A 25,125-nucleotide genomic window follows, 5' to 3' on the forward strand; every position below is an offset into this window, starting at 1 on the left:
GTTTCTCTGTCTGCTTACAAAAAGATTAGAGAAATCCTAGTAAAAGCCCACATGAAAAACATGCAAAAAATTCCTTCATGAATGACTAGTACAACATCTTTGGAATTTTATACTCATCATCCAAAGGTATGATACTCAATCAAGACAGCTCCTAAGGAAATTAGAATGACAGATCGCCATTCAACCCCTCATGTTCGTATTGGCTCCCAAAAGAGATATCCAGCTAATCCCATTCTCCAGCCCTTTCTCCGTAGCCCCCGTAATTAATCACTTTCACATATAGATCCAACTTTCTTTTGAAACCTCCTATGGAATCTGCCTCCACCACTCTCTCAGGCAGCACATTCCAAATCCAGACAACTTTCAAGACTTGGGGGCACATTTTTAAGGTGAGAGGAGGGAGATTTAAAAAAAGACATGAGGGGCAAATTTTCTACACAGAGGATGGAATGAACTTCCTGAGAAAGTGGAGGATGTGGGTACAATTATAACATTTAAAAGGCATTTGGATAAGTACAAGAGTAGAAACGATTTGGAGGGATATGGGCCAGGAGCAGGCAGGTGGGACTAGTTTAGTTTCGGATTATGTTCAGCACGGACTGATTGGACCAAAGCGCCCATTTCTGTGCTGTATAATTCTGTTACTCGGACAGCCATAACGTTTCCCCTCATCTTACTCCTTAAATCTGTTTTTAACAATCTTGAAATTGTGACCCCCCAACACTGACATACCAGTACGTGGAAACAGAACAATCTTGTTTTCCCTGTTAAAACTGTCATAATTAGATCTCCTGCTCCAGTGATAATAAGCCCAACTTCTGTAATATTTTCTTATAACTAATATCCCTCAAGCCTTGTATTATTCCAGTGAATCTTCTTAAACAAGGCACCCACAACTGAACACAATACTCCAAATGTGATCTGACCAATCATTTGTAGAGGTGTAGCAAAAATTTATCATCTATATATTCTATACCCCTATTTAAAAACTCAAGGATCTTATAAACCTTCTTAACAAGCGTTTCAACTTGCTTGGCCACCTTCAGAGAACTATGTACGTGAACTCTGATGTCCCTCTGCTCCCTTACTCCTCTCAAAGCTGTACCATTGAGGCAGCATTATCTCTCAGATTTTCTTCTACTAAAATACATTTCAATGCAGAGAACTGTGAGGCAATTCATCTACCAGGTGTCTGCTCATTTGGCCAATTTGTCAATGTCTATCTAAGGTTGCTCAGCATCATCCTTACAGTTCACTATTCTACCTAGTATCATCTGCAAATTTAGAGATTTTGCCTTCTCCAAATCTTTTATATAAATCAGAAAAAGCAAACACTGATCTCTGGGGAACACCATTTTCAACTTGTCTATAGATCTGAGAAGGGTCTATTTATCTCTACCCTATCTTTTAGTCACTGTCTAATCCGTGCTGCCAAGGACCCAGTAACCCAAAACATTTGCAGTTTGGTAAACACCCTGCCATGTGACACCATATCAAACGCTGTCCAAAAGTTCAAATATACAACATCCACAGTGCCACCCTCATCCAGTGCCTGTTACCTTGCCAAAGAACTCAAGTAAATTTGTTAGACATGACTTGATCTTGACTGTCTCATTTTGATGAGCACCCACATTTTCAACTGGGCCATTATCACAATCTTCTCATTTAGTTAAAAAAAATGACAATTATATGCAATTTCGATTATAAAGATGTCCTTTATAGGTGTCAACTATAGTACCCTTTAGTAACCACTGTATAATTAGACATTGGATGAAATAAACATAATTTACAAGATAAATGATAGCCAGATCACTGATAAAAGTGACTATCACTTGCCCTGAAGGACTATGCAAGGCAGACCATATTTGGTAACAGAAATACATTAATAAAACTCTGTTTGGTACACAAATTTCTTGTCATAATCCTCAGCTACAAATTATCGGTATTTTTTGTTAACCAGTCATCAAAAATAAAACTAATGATTAGAACTTCCAGCAATATTTTTCTAACAATAGAAAACAAGTGTGAATGGTGGCTCAATGGTTAGCACGGCTGCGTTACAATGCCAGTGTCCTGAGTTTGATTCTAGCCTTGGGTAACACTTACAAGAACAGAATTTGTTTCTAATAATTGTGAACCAGATGCAGAAAACCAGTTACATAGATACTGGTGTGAGTTTCTACCAACAGGCATATCCCAAATGTAAATTCAATTGTTATCTTTTCACTACATGCTTTCACTTTCAAAATGTCAAAAGTGGAACAAAAAGCAAAATGCTGCAGATTTTGGAAACTGAAAGAAAATCAGAAAATATTGGAAGCATTTTCTAGTCAGGGAGGACTGTGAAGAAACAAACATCCAGATCCCTGTGAGGAGTCTACCTTTGTTAAAAACAGTTCTTCCTGAACAATTTATATCAAAGAACTATTGCTTACAACTTTGTTCTTCCAATTTTGTATTCAGGTTACAGATTCACTCAATTGTGTCAGAACAAAACGATCAACAAATTGAAAATGTTGTCATAAGTTCAATTCTCCACAGATCCTGCCTGACCTGCTAGTGTTTTCATGCCAACTCTTGAGTTTATCATAAAGCAAAATCTGCCCCTCTTACCTTTGGAGACTAAAAGTTTGAAAAGCTTCAAAAATACATAGACGTACACAAACTGAAAAGTGCTATTGTAAATAGCATTGTGATAATTACAGTTAAATGGAGACTGATTTTTGGATGACTAAAGTTTTAAGTCAATGCATTAAAAGAAGCCATTTTCTTTAATACCAACCTGATTTTTGTAGATTTGGCTGTATTTTGATAAGTGCTTGTCTTGACAGCCACCCCAACCCAACAGAATTACCACAGGGTCTTCCTTAAAGCCTAAATTGTACAAAATGTTACATTATACAATATATCATTGTACCCGACATTGGTGTTTGCACAAAATTAGAAGTACAACTTCTATGCTGATTCCTTTGATTTTAGAGTAGGTCCATTGCACACAATTAAAATCAACAAAGTATTAAAGGACAATGCAGTATGTGGTTTAAATTCTACTCTTATTTCCATTATTCAAATTTCACATCACTAAGTGGAAGCTGGAATAAATGCAAGAATCTGAAATAATACATGATCAGGCTTAATTTAATTCATAACATAAAACAGTGTATCGTTTAGCACTGAATTGAGAGTCAAGACAGTAGTTCTGCAACATAGCTCAGCCAAATTGTCTTTTCAGTAATGGTCCATTTAAAGATAGCTGGTGGGAACTGGAGGAATAAGTCAAGTTTTAATGTGTTATATAAAGATACTCTGCAAATTTTAAAGGTATTGTATGGTTGGTCCCTCCAAAAACTGGTTTACCAAAATTAAGATTAATTAAATAAGTCAAATCAAGTGGAGTCAAGTTACAGATTTGATATGTTGCCAAACATTCAAAGAAGGTAATCAGTCACAAATAATGAGAAAGAAAAATGCCAAGTACTGCAGCACTGGAAATCGGAATTAAAAACAAAAAAAAAGTGGTTGGAACACTCAGTAGGTCAGCAGGAGAGATGCTTCAGGATTTTGACCTAGCAACAATGGGCAACTGCACAGGCACAGTTATACATGAAAATCCAGAAGTTGTCGTGAATGATCCTACCCTTCTCAAAAGGATGCAAAGCTCTGCAGACTACAACCAGGTAGAATTACCAAACAAAGAATGTTCCCTTTCAAACCATCGACCTCACTGTAAAAACCCTTGAAAAGGTTATTGGTGAAAGAAGTGTAACCAGATTTCTGATAACAGATTAAGGTAACTATTATAGCATAAAACTTCACCAGTCCTGAAATACTAATTTTCTATTTGTGGAATTTCAAATTCGCACTGTTAAAACTTCTACACGCTATTAATATTTTTGAAAATTTAAGATGTTTCAGTTTCTCCTTAATCCCAAATGATTAATCTAATCGCTTACTTCACTCTTTGGAAAATTTAATTAATTACAATGGACTATCAGTGCATTTTATGTTCCAGCTGCAGTCTGTGAATACTTCAAAGTGATAAGCAGTTTACCCTGTTTGATGACATCAGTGTGCCTGGACATTGGAGAATCCTGTGGATTGGCACCAGATTAAACTAACGTAAAATCATAACCATGGAAAACAATAAATCCATGTGAGTAGTTTTCTTTGAGGTCAATAGTGAGTATCACTGGTAATCAGCAGGAACCTTCCATGCCCACGCTTAATCTGATGTCATGTCATGGGATCCAGAATCTATGTTCAGCATTCCCAGGGGAACTCCCTCACAACTGTATTGCCACCCCTGTTTGGTCTGTCCTGCTGGTGGGACAGGACATATCAGGGGATGGCAATGGTGGTGTCGGAGACATTGTCCGTAAGGTCTGATTCTGGGAGTATGACGAGGTCAAGATATTGCTTGACTTGTCTGTGAGACAGCTATCCCACATTTGGCATTAATACCCAGTAGTTAGTATGGAGGACTTTGCAGGACGTTTCCAGTGCCTAGGCTGATGCTTGGTGGTCTGTCTGGTTTTGTTTCTTTGTTGAGACTTTGGAGCAATTGATATAACTCAGTAGTTTGTTAGCCATTTCAGTGGGCAGAGGGCAATGCTATGGGTCTGGATCACATGTAGGCCAGACCAAGTGAGGATGGCACATTTCCTTCTCTCAAGGACATCAGTGAACCAAATCAGCAGGATTTTTATGATCATCATTAGATTCTTAATGTCAGATATTTATTGAATTCAAATTCCACCATTTGTCAGCTGAGTCTTTGAATCAAACATCTAGTGAGAGTGCCTCTCCGCCAACACCTCCCCAGGAAGGAGAAATCACATGACAAAAGGGATGATGGTGCAAGACAAAAGGAAATAAACAAACTTGGATATTGATGAACTTATAATGACTGAATCAGAAACACTACCAACAATTGTTGCCTGAAAAGAAATTAAATGGAAGCCATGATTGGAAATTGTTGAATACAAAAGGCTGCAAAATGTCTACCCGATAAACAAGATGTTTTTCCTCAAGTTAGTATTGAGCTTCACTGAATGAGCATAGGGGGCTGTGGGAAAAAAAAAGGATAGTTTCAGATTATATCTACCGTTGTCTTGTGTCACGTGCACTGTTCCAATGATTCCTGTGTTCTTTCCTTTTCTCCTTCGCCCTTCTTTCTCTGCACAAAACTTATTAAATCTCTAATTTTTAAACACTGTAGTGTAAGTGCTTCAACTCAAAGTGTTAACCAAGTTTCTCTCTCCAAAGATGATGCCTGAGCTGCTGAATATTTTCAGAATTATTTTTATTTTATATCAAAAACAAGAAAACCTGACTGATTCCTCTTTCATTATCCCAGAGACACTGAAGTTGTTGAATTATGTGTCAATTTGGCCCAGTTGTTAGCATCCCCTTACTTCTGAATCAAAAATTTTAGTTCAAGCTCTAATTTAGGATTTGACCATTTCAAGCTGACAAAATAGTACTGAAAAAGGGCTGATTTGTCAGTTGTGCTTTTGAGAGGAGATATTCAGCCACAGTTTCTGTTCCCATTTTCCTTTTTGTACATGACATCAACCCACTTACACAGAAGTAAAAACAATCAAAAGAGCTGGAAAAACAACTACTTCAAAATAATCAATGAAATCTGAAATTTACTTGGTCCAATAAGGCTCTAAAGAATTAGAAATTCTTTGTTCCTTCCAGTTAAGGGAAGTCTGACAGGGATAGTGACAAAATTCACTGAGAAAAGAAAGAGTGAGCTCTTGGCATTTTTTTGTTGGAGGCGAGAGAGGAGAAACATATGTGAGGCTTTTACAAAGATAATTGTTAGTACAGTGATGCTGGAGTTCTTTTTGCTTTCCAGAATGATCCTAAAGTAATCAGAGACTTTGGTAGAGGAGACTAAAATCTGATAGCACTTGACGTGGAATGATGAAAACTGTTGAACATTAAAGTTACAAGATACACTTGTGGGAAAGTGGTAGTGTCCCTACCTCTGAGACAGAAGGTCCAGATTCAAATTCTACTTGCCTTAAGATGTGCCTTAGCATGTCTGAACAGATCGGTTAAAATAAACACACTCAAATAATGTGCTCCAGAATTTTCCATTCAACTACAGTAACAGGTGTGTCCAGGCACAGCCCTGCACTGTAAAAGATCAATAAGCTAACACTAATATAAAACCCTGGATATTTTGGTCTATTTCTTTGAAAGCTATTGCACTTTGAAAAATTTCATCACCACATTTCATGTATGACATAATAAATGTAATTTACAAAGGATAACAAAATGCTTGATAATGAACTCAGAAGTGAACAAGGAAACTAAAGTTATACATTACAATTTCTACAAATGATTTTAAGTGATAGATTAACAGACAACCTCAATGTCACGTGGAAATAAATAATTTTACTCAGCAAAACTCAATATTATGACTTGCAACAGACCAAAGTCTGGAGCGCACATGCAGAGCAAAAGTCAGGCATCAACTTCCCAACTTCAGATCAGTCAGAGGTATACAGCACGGAAACAGACACTTTGGTTCAACTCATTTGTACCAACCAGATATCCTAAATTAATCTAGTCCCATTTGCCAGCATTTAGCCCATATCACTCTAAATTCTTCCTATTCATATACCCATCCAGATGCCTTTTAAATATTGTAATTGTACAGCCTCCACCATTTCTTCTGGCAGCTTATTCCATACACACCACCCTCTGTATGAAAAAGTTGGTCTTTAGATCCCTTTTAAATCTTTCCCCTCTCATCCTAAACCTTTAGTTTTGGACTCCCCCACCCCAGGGAAAAGAACTGGTCTATTTATCTTATGCATGCCCCTCATGATTTTATGAAGGTCACCACTCAGCCTCTGATGCTCCAGGGAAAATAGCCTGAGTCTATTCAGCCTCTCCCTAGAGCTCAAACTCTCCGACCTTTATAACATCCTTGTAAGTCTTTTCTGAACCCTTTCAAGTTTCACAACGTTCTTCCTATAGCAGGGGGACCAGAATTGCACACAGTTGGTCCTTATTTCAAGGGAGCTAAAATACAAGAATAGGAAAGTCTTCCTGTAACTGTACAAGGTGCTGCTAAGACAAGATCTGGAGCACTGAGAGCAGTTTTGGTCTCCTTATTTAAGGAGAGATATCATTTAACTGGATGCAGTTCAAAGAAGATTCACTAGCATAATCCCTGGTATGGAAGGATTGTCTTATGGACAAAGACGAAACAAATTGGGACTCTACTCTTTCGATTTTAGAAGAATGAGAAGTGACGTTATTGAAACATACAAGATTCTTAAGGGGCTTGTCAGGGTAAATACTAGAGGATGTTTTCACTGATGGGGAGAGTCAAGGACTAGAGCGCATAGTCTCAGAATGAAAGGGCGTCAACTTAAAAGTAAGATGAGGAAGAATTTCTTCTTTCAAAATGTTTAGAGTATTTGGAGCTCCTTGCCACAGACAGCTGTACGGGGAAGAGCCCTTGTGTATATTTAACGCTGACAGTGATTAATTCTTGATCAGAAGGGGCATCGAGGGTTACAGGGGAAATGGCAGGGCAGTGGACGTGAGGAATGTCGGTTCAACCACAGCCTCGTGATTAGCAGAGCAGGTTCGAGGGGCTGACTTATTCCTATTTCCAATTCTGATGGTCATATAAGTGCAAAGATTCCCGAACATAACGATCACCAAATCAGAACCACGAACAAACTTCACCTGAATCACTGGGATCAGGGAACACAACAGTATATTCCAGGTCCTTGTCTCCCATCTCCTAATTCACCCTCTTCCAGTTAAATCGAAGATCACCCTGCAGCAGAGACAACCTGAATCATTCAATCCGGATACGCCTTACTTCAGACCCACTCACTTCCTTAGTAACGAGCCAAACCGGAAGTTCATGTGAGGCCCGCCCCTTTCACAGGTATGCGGCTCCTATTGGTGTATTCAGCTCCACCCCTTCAAGTCCTGCCTAATAGTTGGCTAACGGGAAACGCCAATTACTGGCATTCTGTTTACTATTCACGGTAGGTTTGGTCTGTGTGAAATCGCGTTGTTGTTTTTAATGTGGTGATAGAACCAGTTTAATACAACAAGTTTCTGGTTGTTAAAATAATTGAATTGGCTAAACGTGTCAAACATAGAAACAGTTGTAGCAGAACTGAGGACTTTCAGTTCAGAAAGAGCTATTCAGCTTGATACCATCTTCCTGGTCTTGGTTCATGCTCTTGTCTTCCATTCTCAGGCAGTGCAGTACTAAGTTAGTCTGCATTACAAGTTTTCATCTTGTCAATGTTGCTTCTTTTGCTATTCACCTTAAATTAGTGCTCTTTTTCCTCAATCTTCATGCCAGCAAGAATGGTTTTTCTTCATCTACTCTATCCAGGTCATTCATGTTTTGAATTCTGCCATCTAGTCTTCTTTTGCCCTTGTAATTTCCAAGTGGAACAGCCCCAATCTGTTTACATAACAGAAGTTCTTAATTCTGGAACTACTTTCACACATCTTTTCTGCACCTTCCGTAATGCCTTTACATTATTTCTGAATTGTGGTGTCTAGAACTGGACAGAAAGATTAGCATTAATGTTAAGAGTATGGCGAGACTGAATAGGCTGGGGCTGTATTCCCTGGAGTGTCAGAAGCTGAGGTGTGACCTTTATTAAAACATGATGGGTATGGATAGGGTGAATAGTCAAAGTCTTTTTCCTGGGGTGGGGGAATCCAAAACTAGAGGGCATAAGTTTAAAGTGACCAGACTAAGATTATAAAAAGAATCTAAAGGGCAACCTTTTCATGCATAGGGTGGTGCATGTATGGAACAAGCTGCCAGAGGAAGTGGTGAGGCTACTACAATCACAGTATTTAAAAGACACCTGAATGGGTACATGAAGAGATTTAGAGGGATATGGGTCAAATGCTGGCAACTGGGACTAGGTTTATAGAGGAACCTTGATTATCCGGCACTTGATTATCTGAATATTGGATTATCGGCAAGATTGCAAGGTCCCGATGCTTGGCTAAGCTATTAATCTGGTATTCGATTATCTGGAATTCAATTAACCAAACGAAATACTCCCCGCCCGTGTCCTTCTGATAATCGAGGTTTTTCTGTTTGTAGGATATCTGGTCTGTATGGACAATTTGGACCAAAGGGTCTGTACAACTCTATGACTATTTCTCTCACAGTTCACAATACGTCCAGTTTTATGTCATCAACCTCCATCGCTTGCCTCTATTTTCTCTTTCCTGCTACTTGGCCAATTTTATATTCATGCTATCACCATCCCTTTTACTCCATGTACTCTAAGTTTGCTATCTAACCTAAACCTATTTTCCAGCTCTTTGTCTGTATTTATTACCACACTTAAGCTACATATTTAACTATTTTTTAAATATGATGAGGACTTTTGCCTTTACCAGTATTTAAACAATTTAACCCGCCTTTCTTTGGTGAAGTACATTCTCCTCAACTTCTTTCTTGTGCTAATAATTGCTTTAAATCTGTGCCCTCAGCTTATCGACATCGCAACAGGAAATGAACCAGATTCGTCTCATCCTGATAATTTTTTTACAGCTCGAAAGGCCTGTTTCCATGCACTACAACTCTATGACTACTTTCCTCACAGTGTACAATATTTCCAGTTTTATGGCATCCTCTATCAACTGCACAGCCAAGTTTTACATGATCTGCAAACCTCTTGATCATATCTCTGCATTTGTGACTAACTTATTGACCTATATTACAAAATTGCAAGGGACCTAGCATTAAGCCTTGTGAAACACCAATTTGAAATACTTTTCCCAACATAAAAGTAGCTGTGGACCATTAATTAGCCCTTGTTTAGTGCTACAGCACAACATTTGTATCCAAGTCACCAGTTTCCAATGAATCCCATGAACATTTACTATCTGATTAGTCTGCCATGTTAGATATTGTTTAAAGCTTACTAAAATCTTGTCATCAACCTCCTTTTTTTAAAAAAATTCCTCAAAATATTCAATGCAATTTGTCAGACATGATCTTTCCTTATGGTGGTTGCCCTGCATCTTTCTGAATTATGATTAATACTGTCCCTTAGTACTTTTCAGAAAAAGTACTTAGTACATTATAGTTCCAATATTCAGTCCACCCCATAATTAGGCTGACTGGTCTGTGACTACTCAGTCTATTTGAATGTCCCATGCTTGTGGAATGTTGACCCTCTGGTTACATATAACTAATTGCCTCACTCTTTTATTGCAAGGGAAGTGGATTATAAAAGTAGGGATGCTTTTCTGTAAAGGGCAATTGGTGAAGCCACCTTCTAGAGTACAGTGCACACTTTTGTCTTCCTTATTTAAGACAGAATGTTAATCTGTTAGAAGCAGTTTAGAGAAGGTTCATTTGTCTGATGGCTGAAATGGTGGAGGGTATGTTATCTCTTGAGAAAAGATTGGACAAGTCGTGTCTGTGTTCATTGGAGATTAGAAGAATGAGAGGTGACCTTCGTGAAACATCCTATGGCTACTTTACAGAGTGAATGATGAAAGGATGTTTCCCATTGTTGGGGGCGAACAGAATGAGGGGACACCGTTTAAATATAAGGGGTCTCCCATTTAAGATTGATACGAATAAGATTTTATTTCTGAGTTTCATAGGTCTTTGGAATGCTCTTCCACAGGGAATGGTAGAGGCAGGGTCACTGAATATTTTTAAGGCCCAGGTAGGTAGATTCTTGACCTAGGGGTTCAAAGATTGTTAGGAGTAGGTTTGGATGTCTAATTGGGGCCACAGTAATCAGCGATGATCTTATTAAATGATGGAGCATGTAAGAGGGGCTGAATGATTCACTCCAAGTCCTAATTTGCATCTTTGCATGCTTCAAATCAGAAAGGACTGGTAGCGAATGTGGACAGACAAACAGAGTTAATGTTTCTAGTATGACATAACTCTTCTTCAGTTCTGAGGAAGAGCGATACAAGAAGAGTTGTATGAGACTCAAAACATTAACTCTTCTCTCTTAACAGCGGCTGCCAGACCTGCTGAGTTTCTCCAGAACTTTCTGGTTTTAATTTCAGATTTCCAGCATTTGCAGTGGTTTGCTTTTATTTGTTTATATATTCCTCCTTTTTTTTTTCAAATAGTATTTACAAAATCAGCAGTCTTCCAATTCTGTGGCATCATATTTGTAACCAGAAAATGATGGGCACAGCTTCTTCAATTTCTTCTCTTGCTTCTCAGTAGACTGGCATGCGTCACTTGCAGTTCTGGAAACTTATCTACTTTCAAAGATGAAAAATGCCTTAATATTGCCTTTCATTAAGAGAAAGTGAGGACTGCAGATGCTGGAGATCAGAGTCGAAGAGTGTGATGCTGGAAAAGCACAGCCGATCAGCCAGCATTCAAGGGGCAGCAGAATCGACGTTTCAGGCATAAGCCTTTTACTACATTTATCCCATTCGTTTCATGTCTTCCTTAACTACAACATCAGCATTGAGTCGTAGAATTGTACAGCATGGAAACAGACTTTTGGTCGAACTCATCAATGCTGACCAGATATCTTAAATTAATCTAGACCCATCATCCTGTTCTTTTGGCGAGAGGGATGCAAAGTATTCATTTAGAAACATATCTTCAACTACTACACAGTCTTAATGAATTGTTAAAGAGAGGCTGTAAGGATAATTCTGTCAACTACATTCTGTTTAGTTTAAAACTTTGGTGGCAAGAAACTTTCTGAAACAATTATTCAGGATAAAATTAGTAGTCACGTGGAAAAAGGTGGATTGATTAGGAAGAGTTGGCATGGATTTCTCAAGGGGAAATCATGTTAAACAAATATGCTGGAGTTTTTGTGGAGGTAACAGAAAGGGTCAGTGAAAATAACCCTACTGACATGATACACATGGATTTTCAGAAGGTTTTTGATAAAATGCCACACAATAGGCTTGTGAGGAAAATTGTAAGTCATGGTATAAAAGAGACAGTAGCAAAATGGATACAAAATTATCTGTGATAGGAAACAGTGAGTAATGCTCGATGGATATTTTTCAGGCTGGAGGAAGGTTTTAGTGGAACTCACCAAGGGTTAGTATTGCGATCCTGATATATGATCTGAATCTTGATGTGCAGTGGAGAATTTCAAAGTTTGCAGATGATACTAAACTTGGAAGAATTGTAAACTGTGGTGGATACTGTAGAACTCCAAAAGGACATTGACAGGCTGGTGGAGTGGGCAGATCGACGGCAGGTGAAGTTTGATGTCGAGAAATTTGAGGTATACTAGCTCTGATCTTCCCAATGATGGACCCTGCCCTATAAGATAAAGCCTGAGACTTCCTTCCACTTCCTGCATCCACACATGTCAATGCCTTGTCGTACTACCAATTGAGAACCCAACCCTCTACACCCCCTTCTAACCCTGTCCCTTGTCCTTGCTGCTACTATATTATCCAGCTTCTCCTGCACCTGTTGCTGAAAAGACAAAGATAAAATCTAACCTCCGACATAAAAATTGAACAACTGTGCTCAGTGCACACCATATTTAATTTGTCAGGAAACTGGAAGCACAAGTTTGCTGTGTGCCATTGACTAAGTAGGACTGAAGTTCTTATTTAATGAGTATTCCTGACATGGTAAATAGATCTCTTCATCAGGCAGTGTGATAGTTGCTCCACCACTAACATCTGCTCAGGATTTCTCAAACTCAACCCAAAGTCAGGAAATTGAGATTTCGGCTCTTGTTTAATTCAGTACACCCAACCACCCACCTCACATCCTACTTTTACTGTCGCTGTTAAATCTGCTCCCATGTTGTGGTATGTTATATGACATATTAACCTTTTTTTTTCCTCAGCTGACAAGATTAATTATATTCTGAAAATGGCTTCATCAAAAGAAGAAGTGGAAATTTCTAGACTGATGAGTTTTCTACAAGAGTGGGACAATGGCACCAAAGCTGTCCGACATCGTATGTTGAATGACTTCATAAATACAAATAAAGGTAAAACTGGTCCAGAGCTTGAACTGCAGTTTGCTCAAGGTGCCAGTCTGTTTCTCACAAGATTGACAGCATGGCTCAGATTAACGTATCCTTTTCTTTAGACTGAATTTTAACATCTGCTTTCAATCAAGTTGTGGAGAATATTTCTTAACTTATAAAGAAATCAATGAACATCAGTGAGGGAAACAATAGACAATAGTATGCTATTATAGAACTTTTGTGTCTCTTAAAGAAGCATATTTTGACTTGACTGTTGTAGACTGAATCAGATATAAATTTATCAGACGCAGCCTGCAAAGGTGGTGGAAGATTGAACAGTAATTTTCAAAACAATGTTAGGCATATACTTGAAAAGGAAATATTTGTAATGGGGAATAGGCAGAGTTGTGGGTGCTGGTACAGATGTGATTGACAGAATCACCTCCTTTTATGATATATGATAATCTGAGAAAAATCCTAAGGGGAGAATGACCAAGTGTTTAGTTAAAGGAAAAAAAAACAAAGAACTGGGAATGCTGGAAATCAGAAACAAAAACAAATTGCTGGGGAAACTGAGCAAGTTTGGCAGCATCTGTGGAGAGAATGCAGAGTCAACATTTCAGGTCCATTTGTGAAGGATGATCACTGGAGTTATATAATTGGGTTTTAAAAAGTTTGTTAAACACATAGAATATTGTGTACAATTCGGGTCATCCTTCTATAGGAAGGATGTTGCCATGTGCAGAAAGGATGTATGGGGATATTGCCGGGACTGGAAGGTTTGACTTATAGGGAGAGGTTGAATAGGCGGCAGCTTTTTTCCCTGGAACATCGGAGGCTGAGGGGTGACCTTGTAGAGGTTTACAAAACTGTGAGGGGCATGGGTAGGGTGAATAGCCAAGGTCTTTTTCCTAGAAGTCCAAAACTAGAGGGCATAAGTTTAAGGTGAGAAGGGAATGATTTAAAAAGGACCTGAAAGAGGCAAGTGGAGAAGCTGGGTTTGGACAGAAAATCCTAAGCATAGAATCTGGACAATTTGTGCAATAATTGCCCATTGTAGAATGAAGGCTGGAAAATACACAAGAGGTCTGAGTTGGAGGAACTTTGGGCTACTGGGGGCTTTGAGAGTGGGTTGAGGCACACAAAGGTTTGAATAAATGAATTCGAATTTTAAATTTGAATCTTTTGCTGACAAGAAGTCAACGTTAATTAATAATCTTGTCGTAAAGGGGCCTTTGGGGAAGTGTGATTATAATATGGAAGAATTTTCAATTAAGTTTGAAAATTTGAAAAGAAAGTCTGAACTTGATGCTTTTAATCTGAACAAAGCAAATATTGTATGCATGAGCGACAAGTTGGTTCAAGTACACCAGTTAAAAAGGGTAAGAACAATTACAATCTGTAGACAAGGATGATTTTAAAAACAAATCCATAATCAGCAATAGTAATACATTAGCTTAAGGATTAAGAATTAAGTTGGGAAAGTAATCCAACCTGGCAAAGCAAGGGATGGGTAGTTAGTGGACTAAAGTAGCTTTAATGTAGCTGAAAATGAAATAGGTCTGAGGATTGGGAGTATTTTAAAATTCTGCAAAGTATGACAAAGGAGTTAAGAAACAAAGAAAAACTAGGACATTGGGGTAAACTAACTGGAAACATAAAAACACGTTGTAATAGCTTTTATAGATATGTAAAAAGATAGAAAATAGTGAGAATAAATGTGGATCACTGGCAGCAGAGGTAGAGCCAGAGATATACAGCAGGGAAACAGACCCTTTGGTCCAACTCACTCACGCCGATCAAGTATCCTAAACTAATCTAGTCCCATTTTCCAGCATTTGGTCCATATCCCTGTAAACCCTTCCTATTCATATGCCCATCCAGATGCCTTTTAAATGTTGTAATTGTACCAGCCTCCACCACTTCCTGTCACAGCTTATTCCACACATGCACCACCCTCTGAATGAAGAAGTTGCCCCTTAGATCCCTTTTAAATCTTTCCCCTTTCACCAGCCCGTATACCTGCGACTCCATTTTCCAGGACCTATGCACCTGCACCCCTAGGTCGTTTTGTTCGGCAACACTCTCCAGGGTCATACCTTAAACTGTATAAGTCCTGCTCTGGTTTGCTTTACCAAAATGCAACACCTCACATTTATTGAATTTAAACTCCACTCCTTGGCCCATTTGCCTATCTGATGAAGGTCCCATTTTACTCTGAGATAATCTTATTCACTGTCTACTATACCACCTATTTTGGTGTTATCTGCAAACTTACTAACCATGCCATCCAGCACTTTGTGGCACACTGCTGGTCACAGGCCTCCAATCTGAAAAGCCACCCTATATCACCACCCTCTACTGTCACAGGCTTTTGTCATTCTTTCTTTTGTATTTACAATGGGAAGTTGAAAAGAATTAGGAAGGACATTATTATAGAGTGATATGGGTTGATTAATCACTCTGAAGAGTCGCCAACTCAAAACATTAATTCTGCTTTCTCTCTAGTGAAGCTGCTGGACCTGCAGAGTTTCTCCAGTAATTTCTGTTTCTGTGTTTATCAGTGTCTGGTATTATACTTTCTTTCTCTAAAACTCTGGTTTTGGAGACTTTGAGAGCATAAAAGAAAATATTTTTGTATTCCATGTCCTCTGTATCCTGCTTCTACTCTTGGAAAATTTAATAGTTGCAGAAAATAATTTACTTTGTTTGTTTCTTTATCTAATCATAAATTAGAAATACATATTTTATTTATTCTTCTGGAAGTTGGAAGTGTTGCTCTTTTGTGCCATGTACAGGAGAATGGTCAATATTTTCTGGAGTACTTAACTTCTTTGAATAGATATATGGTTGGTACCTGTTTAACTGAACAATTACAAGCCATTGGTGTATTTTTGTCTGCAACAAGTGGGTAAGCTTTAATTTAATCACTACAATAATGGTTATATCATTATTGGCTTTTTAAATGAAAAATCTGATCTCTTTGGTTGTTTTTTTTTTGATTAGATTAGATTACTTACAGTGTGGAAACAGGCCCTTCAGCCCAACACCGCCCCGCCGAAGCGTAACCCACCCATACCCCTAAATCTACATCTACTCCTTACCTAACACTCCGGGCAATTTAGCATGGCCAATTCCCTGACCTGCACATCTTTGGACTATGGGAGGAAACCCACGCAGACACGGGGAGAACGTGCAAACTCCACACAGTCAGTCGCCTGAGGCGGGAATTGAACCCGGGTCTCTGGCGCTGTGAGGCAGCAGTGCTAACCACTGTGCCACCATGCCGTGCCTATTATTCATATGAAAATAAGGCCATGAGCTCTTTTAATGCTACTTTTAAGATGGTGCTAGAAAGTAAACAGCGACTTGTAGCAGTTGTGTTACTCACTTTCTGTGCATCTTTGGGAAGTTTCTTGCCTTTCACCCCACAGTTTGTTACAGGGATACCTTTTCAAGTTGAGAACTCGGTAACATTACTAATTGTTTCTGTGGCTTTCACTACCTCAGCCTTTTAATACACATAACTCACAAATAGTTCTAATTTTTGCCAAGTCAGCTGAACAATTAGTATAACTGTTTATATAAAATATTATCTCCATCGGTGTGCCTCTATATGCTTTCATAACACATATTTCTGTCTTTGTCATTTATTCAGAAAATTGTGCTTTTTAAACACTTTCTTATTTAGCCTATCTTACTTATTTGCAACTCATTTAAAATATACAGAAATTTCAATGTGAAACTGTGTTATACCTGCTTTTTAGCTGGATGTTTTGAATTGAACATTTTATTTTCAGTTTGTATAAACTGTACATTTTGATATGAATTGTATATAATTGGATGTTAGTGATTTTTGAGAAGATTTGTAGTTCAGGTTGATCAGTATGTAAGTTAGCTCGCTGAGCAAGTTTGTTTTCAGCTGTTTCATCACCATACTAGGTAACATGATCAGTGAGAGTCTCTGGTGAAGCGCTGGTGGTATGTCTGGCCTCTCTATTTATAGGTCTTGGTTCCTTAAGGTGGGTGAGGTCATTTCTGGGTCCTTTTTTCCAATTTTTCAATTCTCCAGACTACTCAGTGCCCTTGGTATCATGATAGTCCATAAACCTCCCAACACACTTAAACAGTGAATAATGAACCTAAGGATCATTTACAAGATGTCGTGCAAGAATTGTTAAAAACACTACATCGGACAAACTAGCAGGAAACCTGCCACCAGAATAGATAAACACCAACTGGCCATGAAAATGCATGACCCACTATCACTAGTTTCTATACATACAGATAAAGAAAGACATCACTTTGAGTGGGACAAGCACATCCTAGGCAAGGCGAAACAAAGACATGCATGAGAATTCTTAGAGGTATGGCATTCTAACCAGAACTCCATCAATAAATGCATCGATTTAGATCCTCTCTACTTTCCCTTGAAAAACAAAGAGCCGGAAAATGATATCACCCACCTTAAGAAACCAAGAACTATAAATAGAGGTGGAACATACCACCAGCACCTCACCAGAGACTCTCACTGATATTATCTAGTGTGGTGACGAAACATCTGAAAACAAACCTCCAAGCTCAGCGAGCTAACTTACATAGTTATTATTGGATGTTTTTTAACCCAATGCAACAATGCTTATGTTATCTCCAGTAAAATAAGAATCTGGGTTGGATATGGTGATATTGAAGAATCTAACAGATAGCGCTTAAGCATCTGAACTAATATTACTGTGTCTGGTAACAATGCTGCCAAGAAAGTGTCATACTTCAAGTGATCTGAGGTAAGGTGGAGTGTGAGATTGTTACATCCTCAGGCCATATACTATGATGCTGATGATATCATGACCATTTCTCTTAAAGGCATACTGCCATAGTGACATTAAGACACAAGACAACATCCCACCCTTGCAAAAAAAATTATATCTATCAGATATACGTGGTTATATGTAGGCAGATGCTTTTAATTTGCTAATTGTGCAAACAGTTAAAACCGTTTACAAGAATAACATTTCGATCATCAATGTAATGCTTTGACCAGAAATTGAATGGATTAACCATATATAGCAGCATGTGATAAATGGATCAAATCTAAGCTCTACAGTCCTGCCATATTCAGTTATGAATGATGGTGGACAACTGAATAGCTCGCTGGTGGAGGAGGCTTCTCAAGTATCCCTGTCCTTAACAGTGGAAGAGTCAGTATAAATGAGTGACAGCCCTTGACATCAAGACTGCATTCAATCAAGCCATAGCCAAAATAGATCGAGGATAAACCCTCCATTGGTTGGAGTCAGACCTGGCATATAGGAAGATGGTTATAGTTGTTGGAGGTCAGTTATCTCCGCTGAAAGACCTCTGAGCTGGGGTTTCTCATAGTATTATTCTTCGTGCAACCATGTTTGGCTGCTTTATTAATGATCTTTCCTCCATCATAAAGTCAGAAGTGGGGATATTCGCTGATGATTGCAGATCAGTTCCATAGCTTGAAGTAGTTCATGGTCAAATACAATAAGAGCTGTGAAATATCCAGGCATGGGCTGACAAATGGCAAGTAACATTTATGCCATACAGATGCCAGGCAATGACCATATTCAATAAGAGAAAATCTAACCGCCATCCCTTAACATTTATTAACATTACTATCACTGAATCCTCCCCCACTATCAAAGTTCTGGGGTTACCATTGATGAGAAATTCAACTGAAATATGCCATATAAATACATTGGTTACAAGATCAGGTCAGAGGTCCAGAATTCTATAATGCCATTCACCTCTTGACTCCCCAAAACCTGTCCACCAATTACAAGGACAATTAGGAGTTTGATGGAATACTCCCCACTTGTCTGGATGAATGCAGCTCCAACAACACTCAAAAAGGTGGGCATCATCTAGGACAAAGCAGCCCATTTGATTGGCACCACATCCATAATCATCCACTTTCTCCACCACTGACACTCACCAGCAGTGTGTATTATCTTCAAGATACACTGCAGAAATTCGCTCAAGATCCTTGGACATCACCTTCCAAACCCAAGATCAGAGTAGTAGGATAATGGCAGCAGATACATGGAATGTCATCACCTCCAATTTACCCTCCAAGCTACTCATTGTCCTGACTTGGAAATATATTACTGTTCCTTCACTGTTGCTGTAACAACATCCTGGAATTCGTAAAAGGATATTGTATTATATTGTACAGACAGCATTGTGGGTCTGCTTAGAGCACCATGGTCTGCAATGATTCAAGAAGGCAGCTCACCACCATAAAGGATAAATGGTCTTGGAGCAATAAATGCTAGTCCACATGCCGCTAGCGAATTTTTTAAAAGCCTTGTCCAGATGAGTGGAGCAACATTCAAGAAGTGACACACCATTTGGACAAAGTGGCCGCTTTGTTGGCATCACGGCCACATATTTTCATTCCTTCCACTATTGAAGCACATTAACAGCAATGCATACAATTTAACAGATACACTATTGAAATTGAACAAGGTTCCTTTGACTGGTGTGCTGTGCATTGGCCTGAATTGGCTTTTGTTCCCTTGCAGTGTAACACCATGACCAGTAATGTCTTTGTATGATCTGAACTGGTTGAGTATTTTGAAAACTTCTAGCATTCAAGTCTTTTTATGTGTATTGTTAACTCCAGTGCTCTAGCCTTTTGTAGTTTTGGTGATTCTCCACCTGTTTGCACATTGAGTATTTCTTTCATTCTCCTCTGTCTTTTGAAGAAGAATTTCCTGTATCTCAATGGCTAGCCAATTGGTTGCTGGGCAATGTCGTTCATACTTGCCTTCTGAGCATAAGATGTTCTAGAAATGCATGAAACACAGCACAGCATTGCAATGATCTTGGTTAGTTGTTCAACATTTAACGATCATTGATTTGATGGTGCATGCCATGTGCTCTGCTAGACTATGTACATTTATAGTGAGGTGGTGATGTGACTTGGGTTACCCTCCAATAAATACACATCTTGACATCATTTACTATTGAATTGCAGTCTGTTGTCAGAGAGTATCTAATCTGGGATGCCAAATAAACAGAAAATAGCACTCATTATGTCAGCAATGGTCATGCTTATTGTGTTACTACGTCATCAAACAATGGGAAATTTTTGAGAAATAATTAATCGCACGGATGTAATCTTTCCATGCACTGTGAATAAATCTGTTGCTCTCATCTAAGGATTGGATGGACCTTCGTGTGGATGTGGAGACTTCCCTCGTTGATACATTTGGTATTCCTCACTTGCATTCATGAGTCATTGAATGTCTTGATTCATCCTTGCCCAGTATGTAGGTTCATGTGCTAGCCATAGTGTGTTTTCAATGCTTGCTTGTCCTTGGTGTCACATTGACATGAATTTAGGGCCTATCGCTTTTGGTATTAGGACTTGTTTGCCTTTGTCATGATTTGCTAAGTTTGTCTTTGTATACCCAAAGTGAACAGAATTTCTCAGGAGCCTCTTTTAATTCTGTGAAACCATCTCTGGATAATGATCTTTTGCAATATTTATTATTGTTCACCTTCAGCAGTTGGCAATTGCAACTGTTCCCCCTCTGTGTGGCCAAAGCATAACAGATCAACTTTGAGAATGTCTTCCATTTTAAGGTCTACAGCATCTATGTGTAAATTGAAAGGAATATTTTTTTTGTCATTGTATGGATAGAGTAATCTGCTCAGTGTGTCAAATGTAATCATCCTGGTACCTCCTCAACAATCCTATCCATAATCTGCTGAGATATGTTTTGGCTAACTTACCCAAATAGCAACTACGGAATCAATGCCATCCAAATGGTGTCCTAAATGTAATGACCTAAATGGACAGACCAGCATCTATACTTTGCATCTAGCTTGAAAAAGAAGCTTGCTCCAAAAAATTTAGGATTTAATTCTTTGGTTGTCAGTATTCTGGACACCTTCTAAGTGAAAGATTGGATCTAGGGGCATACCTTTAATGGTCCCATCTTACTTTGAAACACATGATACAGCCCCACCAACCTGTGTAACGGTTGACCTTATGAATTGTACCATTTTGTTCCAATCTTTTAGCTCTGTTTGAAGCTTCTGAATGTTGCACTGCATTTTGGAATTTCAGTAAATGGGGTTGCACTATCTTTAAGATGTAGCAATTTATTATCCTTTAAAATCCATCTGGATAAGGGTACTTGAAATCACTGCTTGATTGCATTATGGTCTGGTTTGTTTCAGCCAAATGAATGTGGTTTGAACTCAATGAATTGTGACTATACTGAGCACTATGCATACTTGTTATCTTGCCAGTGCTGGACAGTAGGTATCTACCAGGTAGAAGATCTCAGGAAGTCCAGATGAACTTTGCTTGACATTGGCAGAATCACGCTGTAGTACCAATGTATGGAATTGTGTGATTTCTTAAATACACTAAGATGGTCTCTTGTGGGTTATACTGCAGAGCGACACTTGTGCAGGCACATGTATTTCAGGATGCCCACTAGTATTATGGTAGCATTCTCTGCCATGTAGATGTCAGCTTTTGGTGTATGTTGTCCTGCCTTTTCAGCACATATGATATTAATCAATTATACAAGGCATCTGATCACCTTGTATGTCAACAACATATGGGAGGTTGACACCATGGAAAGCTTGGTTGTTATCTGAAATTTACTTTTCCCTTGATTGATTCTGAACCTTAATGATCTGTTTGCATTTACGCACCTTCTTAACACTGTCCTTGCTGACAGTAAAAGTGCATTGTTGGCAGCTAAGTGAAGCTTAAAGAAATGCCAGGGAACTACAGACTAGTGAGCCTGACATCAGTGGTGGACAATTTGTTAGAGGGGATTCTGAGGGATAGGACTTTCATGTATTTGGAAAGGCAAGGACTGATTAGGGAGAGTCAACATGGCTTGGTGCATGGGAAAATCATGTCTCACTAATTTGCTTGGGTTTTTTTTGAAGAAGTGATGAAGAGGATTGATGAAAGCAGAGTGGTGGATGTTGTCTGTATGAATTTCGGTAAGGCATATGACAAGGTTCTGCACGGTAGACTGGTTAACAAGGGTAGACCTCTTGGAATACAAGGAGAACTGGCCATTTGGATACAAAATTGGCTAGAAGGTAGGAGACAGGAAGAATGCTTTTTGGACTGGAGGCTTGTGATCAGCAGTGTGCTGTAGGGATCAATGCTGTGTACACTGCTTTTTGTTATTTATAGAAACGATTTGGATGTGAATATGGGAGTTACAGTTAGTAAATTTGCAGATGACAACAAAAACGGTGTATTGGACAGTCGAGAAGTTACCTCCGTGTACAACGGTATCTTGATCGTATGGGCTGATGAGCTGAGGATTGACAGATGGAGTTCAATTTAGATAAATGTGAGGTCCTGTATTTTGGAAAGGCAAATCAGGGCATGACATGTACGCTTATTGGAAAGGTCCTGGGGAGTATTGCCGAACAAAGTGACCTTGGAGTGCAGATTCATAGATTCATAGTTCCTTCAAGTGAAGACGCAGATAGACAGGGTAGTGAAGAAGGCATTTGGGGTGCTTGCCTCTTTTGTTCAGACCATTGGTATAGGAGTTGGGAGATCATACTGCAGCTGTACAGGACATTGGTTCGGCCACTTTTGGAATACTGCATTCAATTCTGGTCTCCCTGGTATCGGAAGAATGTTGTGAAACTTGAAAGGGCTCAGAAAAAAATGACAAGAATGTTGCCAGGATGGAGGGTTTGTGCTATAGGGAGAGGCTGAATAAGCTGGAACATTTTTCTCTGGACCATCAGAGGCTGAAGGGTGACCTTTGTAGAGTTTTATAAAATCATGAGGGGCATTGATAGGATGAAAAATCAAGTCCTTTTCTCCAGACCAGGGGGCATACATTTAAGGTGAGAGGAGACAGGTTCCTTTTAAATCTAAGGGGAAACTTTTTCACGGGTAGTGTGCATATACAATGAATTGGTAGTGGAGACTGGTACAATTACAACATTAAAAAGGGATCTGGATGGGTACATGAATAGGAAGGGTTTGGAGCGATATAGGCCAAATGCTGGAAAATTGAATTGGATTAATTCAAGATGTGTGGTTGGCGTGGACGAGTTGGACTAACGGGTTTGCTTCCATGCTGTACGTCTTTATGACTGTATGCAAAATGGGAGAGTTCTTTATATTCTACATTGTTCAAAGCTTGGTCTTTAAACAATCACACCATCATATAATTATTACAATGCATTCTGAATATTTTGACTCAGTGCCAAACTCCTGCACAATATTTTTACTTAAATAAATATCAATTCCCCTCTTACATGCCCCATTTGAACTTGTCTCCTCCACATTTTCAGGGAGTGCATTCCATATCCTCTGACTATATAAGAAAGTTTTTTTTTCTCCCCTCATATATTTGCTTCTTTTGCAAAACACTTTAACAAAACAGTTTTACTCTGCCATCTGGTTCCTAATCCATTTGCATTTCTTCTTACCTACTCAATCCAGACCTGTCATTATCTTGAAAAGTTTTATTAAATCACCTCTTAGCCTTCTCCTTTCTCCTTTCTAAGGAATAAACCTTACTTCATAGCCAACAGCATGTAAGTCAATAAGCAATGCAAGAGAGAAATGAAAAAAAATGGGGATTCGCTACATTGATAAGTAACTTCTTCAGTTCTTTCAGGGTTGATAATGACTGTATGGCTTTCATACTTTCCATGATGTCTCCTCCTATGGATGTTAAAACATGCAGGTACAGTGTCAACCTCCTTGATTGCTGCCATCACCTCCTGTTAAACACCAGCTCTTGATTTGATTTATTACTGTTGCATATACTGAGATACAGTGAAAAATGTTGCCTTTCTTGCTTTACAAGCAGATCATACGATACAAGTGCATCAGGGTAACAGAACAGAGTGCAGAATACAATGTTACATCTGCAGAGAAGGTGCAGAGAGAGATCGATATTAATGTTAAAGAGGTCCATTCAAAAGTCTTATAACAATGAGGAAGAAACTGTTCTTGGATTGGTTCATATGAGTATACAGATTTTCATATGTTCTGCCAGATGGAGGAGAGTATAACCAGGGTGCGAAGCATCTTTGATTATGTTGGTTGCGTTTCCAATGCAGCATGAAGTCTGGATGAAGCTTCACTTTCAAGAAAGAAACAAATTATTAGTGAGTGAACTGCAACATATTTAAATGGTATGGTAGTGAAGGTTGAAAAGTCAAATGTATTTTCCAAGTATCTGCCATCAAGATAAGAGTCTTTCACAGATGACTATTGCTGCTACCATGATGTGTGGGAGTTTGTCTCCAACAGGGTATTTTATATTTGTGACAATATTTAAGTTTTTTTCCCAAAACATAAGAAACTGGGCATGGATGCCATGGCATTGAAGAATCCAAGTGATATTTGTTACAAATAGCTATTGTACACAAACATTAGATACCATGGGCACATAAGTATCTGGACTATTATTATGCTATGAGATTATAACAAAGAATATGCTTTCAGTACAATATTGTGCCTGAAATGATGTAAGATGAATAATTAAATCTTTATACCCTCAGGTCACGTACTATAATGCAATAATGATATCATGAGCATAAAGGCAGATTGACATACTGACTAAAATCTAAAACAACACAATAACTGGTCTAAAGAATAAGCTTTTATTAATATGAAAGCTTGTTATTTACAGTTTTAGCAGTATGTTGTATATATTTGCAAACATCAGTAAAATCTTTGCTTTTAGACAAGTACAGGTACACATTGCTTAAACAGATAAATTTTACAATTTATTGCAGACATCGATATCTGATAGAAGTTTTAGAAGTTGGTGGCCTTTTGACGTTTCTGGAAATTCTGAAATTGAAACAGTTGCGAGAAGATAATAAACAAGAATCATTAAAGTTGCTTCAAATTATTGCAAATGCTGGACGAAAGTACAAGGAACTAATCTGTGAAAGCTATGGTAATCTAACACATTGACACTAACTTGTGTGATTCTGGTTAAGTATTGCTGACTGGAATTGTTCCCATGTTAGCTTTTCATACCCAATGTTGTGAGATCAGCTCAGTAACACTGTTTTATAAAGGTCTTACTGTGAGATGTGAGGTTATGGTGATTTGAGAAGAAATTTCAGTTGTCAGCGGCTAGTGAAAGACCAAAGCTCTTTTTCT

General features: G+C 38.6%; 2 protein-coding genes across 8 annotated transcripts in view; one reads left to right on the forward strand and one right to left on the reverse strand.

Annotated features, from left to right (window-relative positions):
* Positions 1-7,879, reverse strand: part of echdc2 (enoyl CoA hydratase domain containing 2) — a 59,215-nt gene extending 51,336 nt beyond the window's left edge. The window contains exons 1-2 of one of the 2 annotated variants that reach the window (XM_072574326.1): positions 7,717-7,879; positions 2,783-2,874 (exon numbers count right to left, since the gene is read on the reverse strand). In XM_072574326.1, coding sequence (XP_072430427.1) covers positions 2,783-2,874; positions 7,717-7,771 — 147 coding nt within the window. In that variant the 5' untranslated portion in view covers positions 7,772-7,879. The remainder of the gene's footprint in view (positions 1-2,782; positions 2,875-7,716) is intronic. The other variant, XM_072574327.1, reaches the window with a different exon arrangement.
* Positions 7,880-7,995: 116 nt separating this feature from the next.
* The window catches only part of LOC140479932 (armadillo-like helical domain containing protein 1), a 63,301-nt gene continuing 46,171 nt past the window's right edge, over positions 7,996-25,125 (forward strand). For 4 of the 6 annotated variants that reach the window (XM_072574329.1, XM_072574333.1, XM_072574334.1 and 1 more), the window contains exons 1-4: positions 8,001-8,027; positions 12,837-13,068; positions 15,805-15,873; positions 24,750-24,916. In XM_072574329.1, the coding sequence (XP_072430430.1) occupies positions 12,863-13,068; positions 15,805-15,873; positions 24,750-24,916 (442 nt within the window). In that variant the 5' untranslated portion in view covers positions 8,001-8,027; positions 12,837-12,862. Of the gene's footprint in view, positions 8,028-12,836; positions 13,069-15,804; positions 15,874-24,749; positions 24,917-25,125 lie in introns of all 6 variants that reach the window. The other 2 variants (XM_072574330.1, XM_072574336.1) reach the window with 2 other exon arrangements.

The sequence above is a fragment of the Chiloscyllium punctatum genome, chromosome 7 (assembly GCF_047496795.1).
Source record: "Chiloscyllium punctatum isolate Juve2018m chromosome 7, sChiPun1.3, whole genome shotgun sequence".
Lineage (NCBI taxonomy): Eukaryota > Metazoa > Chordata > Chondrichthyes > Orectolobiformes > Hemiscylliidae > Chiloscyllium > Chiloscyllium punctatum.